The 15664-nt window shown below is 38.3% G+C and overlaps 2 protein-coding genes across 11 annotated transcripts in view; one reads left to right on the forward strand and one right to left on the reverse strand.

The window, feature by feature from the left end:
* Nucleotides 1-12799, reverse strand: part of LOC124595310 (diacylglycerol kinase epsilon) — a 203312-nt gene extending 190513 nt beyond the window's left edge. For 3 of the 9 annotated variants that reach the window (XM_047134007.1, XM_047133999.1, XM_047134008.1), the window contains exons 1-2: nt 12650-12799; nt 7714-7824 (exon numbers count right to left, since the gene is read on the reverse strand). The gene's annotated coding sequence lies outside the window, so the exon portion shown is untranslated. Of the gene's footprint in view, nt 1-7708; nt 7842-9185; nt 9266-12404; nt 12597-12636 lie in introns of those variants that run through there. The other 6 variants (XM_047134003.1, XM_047134005.1, XM_047134000.1 and 3 more) reach the window with 6 other exon arrangements.
* A 318-nt stretch (nt 12800-13117) lies between these two features.
* The window catches only part of LOC124595311 (heparan sulfate glucosamine 3-O-sulfotransferase 6), a 149096-nt gene continuing 146549 nt past the window's right edge, over nt 13118-15664 (forward strand). For both annotated transcript variants that reach the window (XM_047134010.1, XM_047134009.1), the window contains exons 1-2: nt 13118-13510; nt 13594-13740. In XM_047134010.1, coding sequence (XP_046989966.1) covers nt 13400-13510; nt 13594-13740 — 258 coding nt within the window. In that variant the 5' untranslated portion in view covers nt 13118-13399. The remainder of the gene's footprint in view (nt 13511-13593; nt 13741-15664) is intronic.

A 15664-nucleotide genomic window follows, 5' to 3' on the forward strand; every position in this document is an offset into this window, starting at 1 on the left:
CTTGTGGGGAAAAAATTGTTGATAAAAAGAGGGGGCTGCCAGGAAATAGGGATAACTCTACCTCTTCCAATACCTATATTTCCACAACTTGAGACTGCATTGAAAACCGATTTTTCTGACTGTCATAGCAAGAGTGTACCCAGATTATGGAAAAAAAAAGACTCCCGTCCATGGCTTATATAACACAAGGAATAGTACATGAAGAAGGCATGGCTGATGAGTAAAGTAAGTAAAGTTACTGCTTTCATTTGTAATTAACTGTAACTTAGTAAATATTTTTCTTTTGTCATTGCTCTAGTGAATTCTGTAAACAGTATTCATAAACTGCGCCTAAACAGGAGAAGGGAAAATAGGTTGGATGAACTACTTTTACATAATATATTGGAGGGGGGGGGGGGGGGTGGTGGTGTGACACTATCACACACAGCAAGATACCTGTGGCTACTAGTGACAGAGGGTTTTTTTTTTAGGTTAGAATAGGGATTGAAAAGAAGTAAAAATAACAGAAGGACCTCGAAAAAATGCTTAAAAATGCACAGAAAAATAAGATTAGCTTATTTCATCAAAATATTAGAGGACTGATTACTAAGATAGAAGAACTTCTTGTCTGTCTGGAAAATTTAGAGAGTTCTGAAAAGATAGACATCCTGTGCCTGTCCGAGCACTACATAACCACAGGGTTAGATAAGTTACATATAAAAGATTACACTATAGCACCTCACTCATGCAGAACTAATATAGGAAAAGGAGGACTTGTCACATATATTAAGCCACAACACAAGTTCAGAAAACATTGAGACAAGTAGATTTTGTAGTGATCAGTAAACAGAAGTGTGTGCTTGTGGACTAACACTGAAAAATAGTTCACTTTTAATTGTAATTGTATATAGATCCACGCTGGAAATTCTGAACTGCAGCAACAAGCATTTAACTGTCTGTGGTGACTTCAATATAGGCTTTCTAAAGGATTCTCAGAGGAAAAATGATATGGAAACATAATTTGGATCCTACAATTTGGTCTCAGTAATTAACTTTCCCACACAGGTGATTAAGACAGTAGGACACTAATTGATAATGCTTTCTTCGATGAAGCTCAAAGCAGGAAAATAACTGTTTACCCAGTATGCTCTCTCTGATCAAGATGCACAGTCAGTTAGGATAAATAACATAATGCCTTGCAGTAGAGGTACTTCTCAGTGGATACCAGATAATTATTGACTTCAGGACACATGTTTTTAAGAATAGTTTACAAGAGATGACCTGGGATGAAATTTATAATGAACAAAATGCTAACACGAAGTTAAATCTATTTCATAATAAATTCATATCATTATTTGAAAATAGCTTTCTGCATACGCTAATCAGAAAGGACATTAAACAGCCATGTAGAAAACCATGGACCACTAGAGGGATTAAAGTATCTTGTGAAAGGAAAATAAAAGGAAATGTATCTTTTGGCGAGAACAAGTAGGGATCCTGCAGTAGTTGCACACTACAAAAAACTACTACAAATTACTAAAAAAGAGCTTATTAAAAAGCAAGGAACATGTACATCTGAAACTTCCTGGCAGATTAAAACTGTGTGCCAGATCGAGACTCGAGCTCAGGACCTTTGCCTTTCACGAGCAAGTGCTTTACCAACTGAACTACCCAAGCACGACTCACGCCCCGTCCTCACAGCTTTACAGGTACTGGCGGAAGTAAAGCTGTGAGGACGGAGCGCGAGTCATGCTTGGGTAGCTCAGTTGGTAGAGCACATGCCCACGAAAGGCAAAGGTACTGAGTTCTCGACCCGGCACACAGTTTTAATCTGCCAGGAATTTTAATATCAGTGCACACTCTGCTGCAGAGTGAAAATCTCATTCTGGAAACATGTACACATGTCAGAAATCAGTAATTCTGACAACAAACTGAATGATGTATGGAATGTACTGAAATGAGAGAGGACAAACAGCTATGAAACAGGATAATATAACTACTGAACTAAATGCAAGTGCAATAAATGATGAGTCACAAGTAGCAAATGTAATTAATAATCATTTCATAAATATAGTAGAAAGTGTAGAGACAAACAGTTTAAGAGAACAACCAGACCAGTTTGTTGAAAAAGTAACTCTCATAAAATTGAGTTGTATGACTGTATCACCAACTTCTCCTTAAATTAAGAAAATTATATATTCTTTCAAAATCGAAGCATGCTTGGTTTTGATGCCTTTTTCTTATAGTGTACTAAAGATTAATTCCCACATAATAAGCCTGGTCTTATCTGAAATTCATCACTGACTCAAAGCATTTTTCCAGAAAGACAGAAATATGCCATTGTTAAATTCCTCTTTAAGAAAGTGGTAAGAAAGATGTCAATAACTACCAACCTGTTTCACTGCTGACACAATTTTTTAAAATGTTTTGAAAAGGCGGTGTATTGTATAATAGTATCTCACCCGCACAACTATATCCTCAGCAAATCACAGTTTGGGTTTCTGAAGGGTTGCTCTACTGAAAATGCCATTTGCATGTTCACTAACCAGATTTCACACGCATTAAACCAAATTTCACAAGCACTAAATAATAGAATAGCACTGACTGGCATTTTCTGCAACCTATCTAAGGCATTTGACTGTGTGGATCACAATATCATCCTAGATAAACTGAAGCTTGATGGGATTGATGGGATAGCCAACCAATGGATGATGTCATAACTAACCAAAAGAATGCAGAAAGTTATACAAAGAATTAACGACAGCCAACCAGTTGCAATTAATGGTGGTTTTCAAATAACCTTGAACACGGTTTCAACAGATTTAAACCCATCTTCTTTACAAGCACAAACCTGCATACAATGTGATAACTTATAATGGAAACGCCATGGACCAATGTTACGTGTCTAGCAGAAGCTACTCTCTACAAGTGTAGGACCATCACAAACAACACGGTATACATCAACATAGGTCAAGTGGACTTTCACACTAGCTTTTCAGTCAGTAAAAGCTGTCTTCACATTGCATGTATCGGCAATGGTCTGTACATCCATATGCAAAAATTAAGACCCCTAGAATCAAGGGCTTGCCACATAATTAAAACCAATCGCTTAAAACAACAGACCATGTTAGTAGTTACATGCCAACTGAGGGAGAATGGAGATCATGGATACCTGGAAAACAACTGTACACTTGGTGGTATAAACAGCCAATAAGCATAACCACATTGAAATTACTAACAGAGATACACCATGCATATCAACGAGAATAGAAATATATGATGAAAAAGACAAATACATAAAATATCCTGGCATAAGTTAAGAACCATATAGGACTGTCAGTACATTATCATATGGAACTAGTGATATCTGTGTATAAGTACTTTTTACAAGCATAATGTCAACAATAAAATTAGTGTCACTTCAAGTACATCATCATATGGAAACGACAATTTCCAGTGCATAAGCATGCTATTAAACATAATGACAATTAAGAGCAAAATTCATAGGTCTCTGAATAGTGGCAAATATAACAAAAGTGGGTAGCATCAATATCCTAGTACAATATAAACTGACAACGAAACTGCATGCACAAAAATTGTATAATAGAATTTTGAGGAAATGAACGGCTCACAAAGTCTTCCGGCAGTTGTATGAAGATTTTTTTGTGAAGAGTGTGGGTTTGAAACCATCGAAAAATTGTCTACAGGCAAGCTGCAGCTAGTCATTTAGTAAATTTCTATCTTTGCACCCAAGATGTTTATAGATCTGTAATTTTTCCCAAAGGTCCATCATGTGCTGTTTGATATCTCTGTAAGGAATAACTGTGTAACAGATGCTCTTTGTATCTTGTCCTCACAGCTCTGCAGTCTGACCAATGTAATAGCATGTGCAGTTATTGCAGGTTAATTTATAGACACCTGAATTGGAAAACGAGTCACCTGTATTTCCCACACTATGCAGAAGTCTTCTCTCCAAACTTTTGTCTATAGAGAAAGAGACATTACAGTTAAATTTATACCGTATAAGAAACATTTCCTAAAAAGGGGATGCATAAGAATTTCTTATTGTGTCAGAAAAGGTCACTGCACAGTATTGAACATTTTTGAGAGGTTTTCTTTCTGAAGATGTGATCTACCATGATCTGATCATACTCGTTATTGACTGCAATCGATTTGATGACATTTAACTCATTTAGCTGATTGGCAGGTGATAATCTACCAATCAGATAAACTGGTTGGCTGTCTTTTATTCTTGCTGTTCTGTAACCATTGCTGTAGTGCAGCCATGTTCAAAATATTGCACAAAGTTATACCTAAAAAGCAACTAATTTAGTCGGGGGTCATAATCCTCACAGGGAAGAAATCACTTATGGGGTTTTCCAAGGCTCAATCTTAGATCCAATACTGTTCCGCATATATCTGAAAGATCTTCAGTATAATATACAACAAGCAGAATTAGTTCTTTCGGCAGATGACACTAGTATTGTAATCAGTCCAAGCATACATACAGAAACAAAAGAAATAGTTAAAAAAGTTCTTGAAAATATCACTCACTGTTTTCCTATGAATTGTTGCACCCTTGATTTTTAAAAGGTACAATATATTCAGTTCTGCACATCTAGGGGTATTACATCAATGATACGTGTAACACATGTTAAGAAAATAATAAATAGAGTGGAAATTTCAAAATTCTTGGATGTCCACATTGGCGAGAATTTAAAGTGGAAAAAGCACATTTTGGAACTCCGAAAACAACTTAATCAGTAAGTTGGCATACTTTGCATATTTGCATTCAATAATGTCCTATGGGACAATATTCTGGAGTAACTCATCTTTAATAAAGAAAGAAAGAACGAAAGTTTTCATTGCTGAAAACATGCTGTAAGAATAATATGTGGTGTCCACCCACAATCAACTTGTAGACATCTGTTTAAGTAGTTGGGCTTTCTGATGACTGCTTCACAGTTTATTTATTCCCTCATGAAGTTTGTTGTAAATAAGCCATTACAGTTCAAAAGGAACAACGATGTACATAATTGCAATATCAGAAGGAAAGGTGGAATTCTTTACTCTACATTAAGGTTCATCAGCACCCAAAATGGTGCAGAATGCTGTAACAAAAATAGGAAATTTTCTATTACTGTAACATGTAAAAGATAGTGGGTAGGAATTACTAACGCACTCGTTCACACACACACACACACACACACACTTAGAAATGTTCAGAATGCAACCATATGTGCAAATTAATTTGATATGTTAATGAAAAATTACTTGTTCCATATAATTATGCTCTATCATTCGTGTTGGGATTGAATTGACTTTGGTTGGAGATGTCAGTGGCAAAGAAGTTTTTCCACTGTAGGAAGCAGGAGATGGAGAGTAGGTCTTTCACAAGTCTAAAATGGTTAAACGTGGGAGTACAGCTGAATGTGAGGCCTTTGGATAGGACAGAAACTTCTGTGAGGCTGAGGATTTTGGTGGAGAGGTTAATAACAATGCTCTGGGATGTTTTAGGCTCTGGATTTCATGGAGTGTTGATAGGTTGTTTTGGAGGATGTGGCAGGTTGAAAAGATCTGCTGGGCAGTGTCTGGATGCTATGAGGGGTGGATGAGGAGGAAAACTGTGGATAGGGTGGGGTTTGGATAGTAGTGCTCCAAGGTTGGAGTAAGATGTCAGCAGGCTGGATAACTTGTGGAGGTGGTGTTTGGAATGTTCTTCAAGGTGTTGGGGTAACAGTATTTTCTGGAGGGAGTGGAGGTGGTTCAGCAATGCCTGTGCCATGGAGAGGTGTTTTTACATGACCAGGTTTGGGAGGGAAAGGGACTGGTGGAATCTGAAGAGATGAAGGTCATTGTGGAGGAAGGGGTGGGATTCAGAAATAGGGATTCTTATGGTTAGACCAAGGGAAGGGGGACAAGGGTGGGGGGATTCCAGGCTTAAGGAGCATTTACAAAATAGGACATGGGACAGGGTTTTGGCTAGGAATACGGAAACTTTTCTGAACTGTTGCAGATAAATGGAGTAGGTAGACCATTTTGAAGGGCTGGGGGAGAGGGGGGGGGGGGGAGGAGAATGCACTGGGAAAAGAAGTTGGCATTGGAAGTGGCGAGTCAAGGTTTTAGTTGGTGTTAGGGGGAATTCAATAACGTTGACAGGTGTAATGAATGAGGAATGAAAGAAATCAGAGGCTTGGCTACATGTGAAAGCAGCAATTTTATATACCAGCTCTCCTACTCCAACTGCACAGTGTTTTACGTTGGTACGACCGCCAACCAGCTATCAATAAAAATGAATGGCCACCGCCAAGCTGTTGCCAGAAACAAGATGGACCACCCAAGTGCACAACATTCAGCAGAGCACAACAAGCAAGATTCCATGCCTGCTTTGTAACCCATGCTATCTGGATGCCCCCCCCCCCCCACAGCTTTTCTGAGATGCACAGATGGGAGCTATCCTTACTGCACATCCTTCGCTCCCATAACCGTCCTGGCCTGAACCTAAGGTAACTCGCTGTACCCCCATCAGCTTGTTTTGTGCTGCTATCTCATGCCCTAGTCTATGAAATCACATGCCCAGCTGTCTGCCATCTGTCCCCTGTACCTGCAGTGCTAGCTAGCCCACAGATGGCTTCGCATTCTCCCATTACCCACTAGATGCTTCCCCGCAACCTCTCCCTGCCACCCATCTCTCTCCATCCCTCATCCAATCACACCCCACACCCCCACCTCACACCAGTACACTCAGTGTGGACCAGGAAAGAGCTGGCAGTTGACTGTGCACACTGTAGGGAGACAGGCGTGTGAATGTGAGTGTGTGTGTGTTTTTTTTTTATTAGAAGCTTGAAAAAGGAAGTGTGTTCCAAAAGCTAGCCAAGCTCTGTACCTTTTATTTGTACCTGTCATTGATGTAGGGCTTCTGCCTTTTGGTGCGTCGTTTTCTTTATTCCAAAATAATTTGTAAAAAAATTGTCGGTTGTACCAAAAAGGAACAATAGTCAGTAAATAACACAATGTGCTCTGCTTTCTGGCCTCTAACTCATGCCACACTAAATTCATTTGAATAAGCTGGTTGCTTATGATAAAGTGTTAAAAATAATGGATCTCAATCTGTAAATGTAAACAAGTTGTAGTTTCAGTTCTCTGAGACAGCCGACATGGGTGCAAGTTGCATTTGAGTGTGTGTGTGTGTGTGTGTGTGTGTGTGTGTGTGTGTGTGTGTGTGTGTATATATACTGCTGACAAATGCCTTAATGGCTGAAAGCTATAACTGTTTGTATCTTTTTATTGTGCCTATCGTGACTCAGCATCTCCGCTATATAGTGAGTAGCAACTTTCCTTCTCTGGTATTGTTACATTCCATCCTGGATTTTTCATTGTTTGTTATTCACATTTACAGTAGTTAAATAAAGAACGATTCATATGTACTCATAATCAGACAGTAATAATTGGAACCGTTATCCACGAATGAATGAAACAAAATAGTGCCAGGTTAAGAAGCATTTAATATATACCATGAATATTGAAAATTAGATGTCCTGCTAAATTAACACAAATCTGAGCTGATTTAATTCTCAATTAAATAAAAATAAGGACTGGGCAGCTATAATGATATCATGTAAAAGTTAATACAGCAGCACCAATGTGGAATTTCAATAAAACAAATGACAAAAGTACAAATTATTCTATACATCTCTAAAATTTCCTAGGTATTTATTTCTACTGATACCATGCCTTTTATCCTTGCTTCTCACTCTCAGCCTGCTTCTTGAAAATATGGCCTCTTCCATTTACAAATCCACAATCTATTTTTTGTAGCTCCATTCCCAGAATCACAATAAACACCTGTAAGTAACACAAAACTGTCCCATGACAGGAGAAACATATTGTCAAATTACTAATAAAATAGCTCATATAAGAATGAACAGATCTTAAGTCTATATATTAATATATCAATGTATCTGAAAAGAAGTTGGCTGTATCCACTCCATTAAAATGGCAGAATAATTTCAGTCTCAAAATAGCAAAAAATTGGAATTATAATTATCTCTATGTATATAGTTTTCAGAAACATTGACAATGTTCCATTTTTGTATAAAACTATCAAAATTTTTTAGATAAATATTTCAAGGATTTCATGCCACATCAGATTTGTAAGTTAACTTTCTTTGTCATAGCAATCAGGTGTCTCCTATAGGTATTTTATTTAGCTGGCCGAGTTATGTCATGCAAACATAAAAAATTCATGGACATTCTATGTTATCAGAGATTATGTTGATGTAAATGCATTATCAGCTACACTGCGCTAAACTGACACTTGGTGCAGAGAGAGGCAAATGGCCCTTGAAATAAACAAGACATAAATGGGTGGAAGGATCCAAAGTTGTTTGTTTGCACAATTGGTAATTTTCACTGCAAACACCCATAACCATTAAATATCTAAAAGTATGCATGTGCACATAGCACTGTACTTTCATATGCAAACAGTATCTTGCACTTAACAACTCATAACATAATGTGGTCAGTGTAAAAACATTAAGGTGTTATAGTACAGCTTACACGGATGGCTTGACAATGGACAAAAGTCGAAAACTGACCACCATTTAAATAAAAACAAATTTTTTGTGCAACTGTGACAGTTTTGTAATTTCATTCACTAACAGTAAGTTGCTGCCTATTGGCATACAGTGCACTGGAAGTGAGCCAACTTACTTGTATCTGATCGTTAAGATTTATCAAATGCTACATATAAATCACAAAATAATTTTCATACAATTCTTTATTATTATTATTATTATTATTATTACTACTACTACTAATACCAGTATAATATAGCCTTAAATTTACCCTACACCACAGCAAGAGAGAAAATTTAATCTCAGTCTACTGTTGTAAGTACTTGGTTGAGGCTTGTACTGATGCAAAATGTGGCCTCAAAGTGGGTAGGTCGGAATGCAAAAGGGGATGGAACAGTGGTTATGGTTGCCAGTGAACATGATTTTCTAACACCCTCCACCCCCCTCTTTCAAAGCACCAGCCACCTAACAAAGGTGCCAATTTACAGGCTGATTGTACCCACTGCCAATAACAAATCTGACACAGTGCATGTGCACACAGGTAGAACTGATAAGCCACACCATGTTTAATTAAGGCAAGATACAAAGAGAAAGACCTTGCAACTAAAAAAAAGTAACAGATAAACTCACTTTCCTAAAGACAGGTGTAAATGATGGACAGGGTCATCTTCCTTCCCATTTCTGCACTCACGTAGGCATAGCGTACAGATCTGTGTTCACAATAGTAGTACTAGGTAAAATACTGCTAATGGTGAAAAGATACTTATATTCATATCACATAAATTATGAAGTCAAAGTGCTGAGATTTTGTTGCTCTTATAGTCCTCAATCAGTTGCATGGCGCATGAACTTCTCAAGTTTTCAGATGAATGGTTTTAAATTTATGTAAATCTCTGAACTACAATTTCTTGAAAATTATGTTAAAGCAACATACAAAGGGCTGATAAAAACAAGTTGCTATTACATTAAAAGATGGTATAATTGTTTTTAGTATTGTTAAACTCTCTTCTCATAAACCATGGACCCTGCAGTTGGAGGGGAGGTTTGCATGCCTCAACATTACAGATAGGCTCACTATAGGTTCAATCACAACTCAGGGGTATCTGTTGAGAGGTCAGACTAACGTGTAGCTCCTGAAGAGGTGCAGCAGTCTAGATAATTGACTGATTTGGCCTTGTAACATCAACCAAAACAGCCTTGCTGTGCAGGTATAGTGAATGCCCTAAAGCAACAGGAAACCACAGCAGTAATTTTTTGCAAGGGCACAGAGATCTACTGTATGGTTAAATGATGGTGATGGCACTGTCTTGGGTAAAATATTCCGGAGGGTAAACAGGCCCTCATTCAGGTCTCTGGGTGGGGTTTACTCACGTGGATGTCATTATCAGGAGAAAGAAAATGGCATTCAATAGATCAGAGAGTGTTTAAGTTGCATATAATGGGAATTAATGAAGTTCAGTGGCAGGAGGAACAGGACTTTGGGTCAGGTGAATGCAGGATCAGAAATAAAAAATCAAATATGGGTATTGCCGAAGTAGGTCTACTAATGAATAAGAAAATAGGAATGCAGGTAAGCTGCTATGAACTGGATAGTGAAGGCATTATTGTAGCCAACATAGACATGAAGCTCATATCATCCATCGTAATACAAGTTTATACACCAGCTAGCTCCGCAGGTGATGAAGAGATCGAAGAAATGTATGGTGAGATAAAACATATTAGCGTAAAAGGAGACGAAAATTTAACAGTGATGGGGAACTGAAATTCAATAGTAAGGAAAGGAGGAGAAGGAAACACAGTGGGCAAATATGGACTGGGGAAAAGAAATGAAAGAGGAAATTGCCGGGTACAATTTTGCACAGTGCATAATTTAATCGCCACTAACACTTGGTTTAAGAATCATGAAAGAAGGTTGTACATGTGTAAGAGAATAGGAGACACCAGAAGATTTCAGATTGAGTATATAATGGTAAGACGGAGATTTCGGAACCAGATTTAAAACTGTAAGAAATTTCTAGGGGCAGTTGTGGATTCTGGGTACATTTTATTGCTTATGAACTGCAAATTAAAACAGTAGAAATTGCAAAAAGGTAGAGAATTAAGGAGATGGAACTTGGATATGTTGAAAGAACCACAAGTTGCCAGATTTAAGGGGGAGCATTAGGCAACAGTTTACTAGAACAGGAGAACGGAATGCAGGAGAAGACAAATGGTTAGATTTGAGAAAAGAAGTAGTGAAGGCACCCAAGGATCAGATAGGTAAAAAAACAATACCTAGTAGAAATTCTAGGAATGCACAGGAGACACTGAATTTAATTAATGAAAGAGAAAACATAAAAATGCAGTAAATTAAACAGGTGAAATGGAATACAAATATCTAAAAATGACATTGACAGGAACTGGCAAAGTGGCCAGGCAGGAATGGCTAAAGGAAAAATGTAAGGATACAGAAGCATATAACACCAGGGGAAATTCAGATACTGCAGATAAGTAAATTAAAAGAGGGCTTTGGAGAGGAGAGGAGTGGCTGTATAAATATCAAGAGTTTGGATGAAAAACTAGTCCTAAGCAAAGAAGTAAAAGCTGAAAGATGGAAGGAGTCTAATGAGGGTCAATACAAGGGAGATGCACTTGATGACAATATTATAAAAGCAGAAGAGGACGTAGATGAAAATGAGATGGAAGATATGACGTGCGAGAAGAATTTGACAGAGCACTGAAAGCTCTAAGATGAACCAAGGCCCTGTGAGTAGATGATATTGCATCAGAACTACTGATAGCCATGGGAGAGCCAACCATTTGGTATGTATGAGACAGGCAAAACACACTTAGACTTCAAAAAGAATGTAATAATGCCCATTCAAAAGGAAGCAGGTGCTGAAAGGGTGACCATAACCGAACTATCAGTTTAAAAAGACATGGCAGCAGAATACTAAAAAGAATTCTTTACACAACAATGGAAAAACTGATAGAAGCTGACCTCAGTGAATATCAATTTGGATTATGGACAAATGTAGCATACAAAGCAACAATGTCCCATACAATTTCTCCTGGAAGATAGGTTAAGGCAAACCTATGTTTGTAAAATTTTTTAGAGTTAGAGAAAGCTTTTGACAATCCTGACTGGAATACACTCTTTGAAATTCTGGAGACAGCAGGGGCAAAATACAGGGAACAAAAGGCTATTTAAAACTTGTACAGAAACCAAATGGCAGTTATAACAGTTAAGGGACACAAAAGGGAAGTAGTGATTGTGAAGGGAGAAGAAAAAACTGCTGAAAGTTACGGCCAAGGCAGAACTCAATGGACACTTAATTACAAATAATATTTTTTCACAAAACATTTTCGAACAATGTCGTAACAAAGAATGCATTGTGACGATTGAGAACATCCTATTAAAAAAAATTATGGTAAATTACATAGGGTGTTCTCACGGTGATAATGAAGGCTGCTGCAGGGGGGAAACTGTGCTGCAGACACACGGCTCAGCCTTTTGAAAGATCATAGGCCTACTTTCTATGCACTGCAGCAATAGCTTTGGATATTCTTTACATCTTGTGGAAATATGGTATTCGCTTTTCTATGCGACACGATCTTTTTTCCCCCTCCATTTCGTACCTTTCCTCTATGTTTAGCACACGTGTTAATCACAATGTGATCATATGAAACGACCGTGTACTAAACTTCACGAATCGTGTACGGTATATCAAACACCAACAATGCTTCCTTTCCATTTGATTGGCAATATTTTACGTTGACTTGTTTGATAAATAGAGTCACATTTGACGTAATAGGCAATATTCAAGTAATCACACCTACGCACGCATTGTTACTCATGTATTATCGTACCTTATACGCAACAGTTGATACACATGAGGAATTATCAAATTCCTTTCTGATATTTAATCCATCTACACAGCGCAATACCGTCAACCGCATTGCCTTATCCTCAACAATTCACTTGACAGATGTCAAATCAATTGATAATAGATAAACTATTATCGACGAATATGCAAAAGCGAAACGACAAGTTCGGGCGATACGCGCTCATAACACCGTTTTTCTGTTATATTCAACGTACAATTTATACGTACTCTCACACGATGTAAGAATTGTTTATTTACAAAGCGCCATCCGTATTAATTTGCTTGCGACTAGTGTGTACAAATTCAGAGACCTTGATGATAACGTAGTTTCTGTCACAATCTAACATAGCTGTGGTTTCTGCTAAGTGTTTACTACACACAAATTTTGTTTAATATTGTATAAGGAAATGAAATGCGTTATTACATTTACCCTAAAGAAACACAATGGTACCGTTATTAATATGCACTTAATATGACAGGAAATTGTGGTTGGTTCATTGCACAGTTCGTGTTACATTTATTATTTATTATTAAATAACTGTAACCGATTAAACAGAAAGGGAAATAATTGCGATAGCAATGAGTTTAAACATCATGAAGTAAATTAAAATCACATTTTGCCTTAAACAAAGTTAATGTTAATTGTAATTGTAGTATGATCTTTGGTCACAACAATGCTGCGGATTTTGTTTACATCACATCTGGTGCCGGCTTCAAAATGACTGGCTGTGACAGAAGATTGTTATCCTGTGACGCTCTTAATAAACTCTGATTTGATTATTCTTTGCGATTGTTTTGTTGAGAGTAGTAAGATGACTTCTTTAGTGAATCTGAAGGTGTGTCCTGTTGTTATTTATAGTTCAGGCCTGTCAAGTCACCCTAAGAAGTTGGAACGAAGGTTTGAAGTGATTACTGACATGGTGATGATGTCTATTGACAGAAGTCATACCACCAACATGTGTGGACCTTGTGACTCACATGAATAACAGATCGCTGATTTTCACGTTTGTTTTATTTGGAACTGTCATATATTTGTTTTATACTTTTAATTCCTGTCTCTTGTCGAATATCAACAAATCATTTCGACGTGTAAGTTCGTACACTAGCTTCTTGTTGTTACGTGCTAATTCATTTTATGGATATAATTGTTTAATATCCAATGTATTTTTTAGAGAGTACGTGCCTTTTCATTTGGCACTCTACAAAAGGAAAATGTTGAACCAAAGCGTGATGAACCACAACTTTCTTCTGCTATTGAAAGGCAAAGTGTAGTCCGTGTTGTACCTCTTACTTGGAATGCTATGTACACAGATCTGCAGGTATGCCCCAGAATTATGTTGATGGTATAAAACTCACTAAGCCATTAGCTTAATATATGTCAGTGTCTGTGCCTGTTCTGTTGGTGCAACTAAGACGGAAAATTTGAGTCATATATGAATTTTTAAGTATCAACACAGATGCTGAATTCTCTTGTGACATATATGCAAGCTGTAGTAAAATAAAGAGATTGGATGGGTCAGTTGAACTTAACAGTACTGGATGTTAGCTTCGAGGGTTGGTTTGTTTGGGGGAAGAGACCAGACAGTGAGGTCAGCGGTCTCATCGGATTTGGGAAGGAAGTTGGCCATGCCCTTTCAAAGGAACCGTCCCTGTATTTGTCTGGAGCGATTTAGGGAAATCACGGAAAATCTAAATCAGGATGGCTGGACACGGGATTCAACTGTCGTCCTCCCGAATGCGAGTCCAGTGGTCGAGCCACAGCGCAACCTCGCTCAGTGTCAGCTTAGACCCAAGACAAAAAGATGTGTAATGTAATGTCATAATTACACAGACAGAACACTTACATTTGTTTTGGATGTATATAATTTTTTGAAATTTTGGTTGTGGTTACGTACCAAACTGTAACTAGCCTGAGATTCAGGTTAGGTTCAAAGGTGACAGTTTAGTGTGCAGTAGCAGTGGCTACAATTAACCATTTTGGATGAACCTTTCTCAGTACTGCCTAGTGCTCAAATCAAATTACCCGCCGTAACTAAGACAGAGGTCAGTCATGCCAGCATGACAGACCACCCTGCTGACCCCATGGGGCTTGATGCCTGAGATGTGCACTGGTACTTCTACATTGATGTCTGCTAACATACGTACTTTACATACGAATGTGACGTGCATGGCAATAGGTGGGCCTACTTCAGATTGTACCAATTTGCTTGTGTCAGAATCCCACCTTTATAGTACATACAGCTACATACATATTTAAAAAAATAAAAGACAACATTTAGACTTATCATTAGCCAAATGTGCAAATTGTATGACATTTGTATAAAATGAACCACATCTAGGGTAGCCTACTATCAATTGCAGAAGTAAGGTCCTACACTGAACAGGTAAAAGGACAAAGAGGGCACTGCCACAGTTGTTCCACAATTTGTTCTCCCCCAAACAACACAATCCTCGAAGCTAACATCCAGTACTGTTTAAGTTCAACTGACCCATCCAATCTCTTTATTTTACTAGTCTGCATATATGTCACAAGAGAATTCAGCATTGTACCAGTTATTAGGACTTCATCTCATTCCATTTACTTATGGATGATGGTGAGGTCCCATACTCCGAGGAGCATAGGGAACGATGCGGTAGGCCCACACCTCCAGCTAGGCAAGGTTGTAGCGGAGGTGATTTGCCATTGCCTTCCTCTGACCGTAATGGGGATGAATGATGATGATGAAGACAACACAACAACACCCAGTCATCTCGAGGCAGGGAAAATCCCTGACCCCACTGGGAATCGAACCCGGTACCCCGTGCGCTGGAAGCAAGAATGCTACTGCAAGACCATGAGCTCCAGACATTTACGTATGGAGCACAGGAATAATGAGTGTTTAAATGTTGGTGCCATGCGGGCAGTCACGTGTTCGGAGAAATTCTGAAGCTTTGGTTTTGAGTTATTAAATTTTCGTTTTGTCACACTCAGAGTTGTCATCTGTTCACGGAACCACCACCGAGCAAGGTGGCACAGTTGTTAGCACACTGGACTCTGATCTGGGAGGACGATGGTTCAAACACACGTCTGGCCATCCTGATTTAGGTTTTCTGTGATTTCCCTAAATTGCTTCAGGCAAATGTCGTGATGGTGCCTTTGAAAGGGCACGGCTGACTTCCTTCCCAATCCTCCCCTAATCTGATGGGACTGGTGACCTCACTGATTGGTCCCCTCCCCAAACCAACCGACCAACCAATGGAACT

The sequence above is a fragment of the Schistocerca americana genome, chromosome 2 (genome assembly GCF_021461395.2).
Source record: "Schistocerca americana isolate TAMUIC-IGC-003095 chromosome 2, iqSchAmer2.1, whole genome shotgun sequence".
NCBI lineage: Eukaryota > Metazoa > Arthropoda > Insecta > Orthoptera > Acrididae > Schistocerca > Schistocerca americana.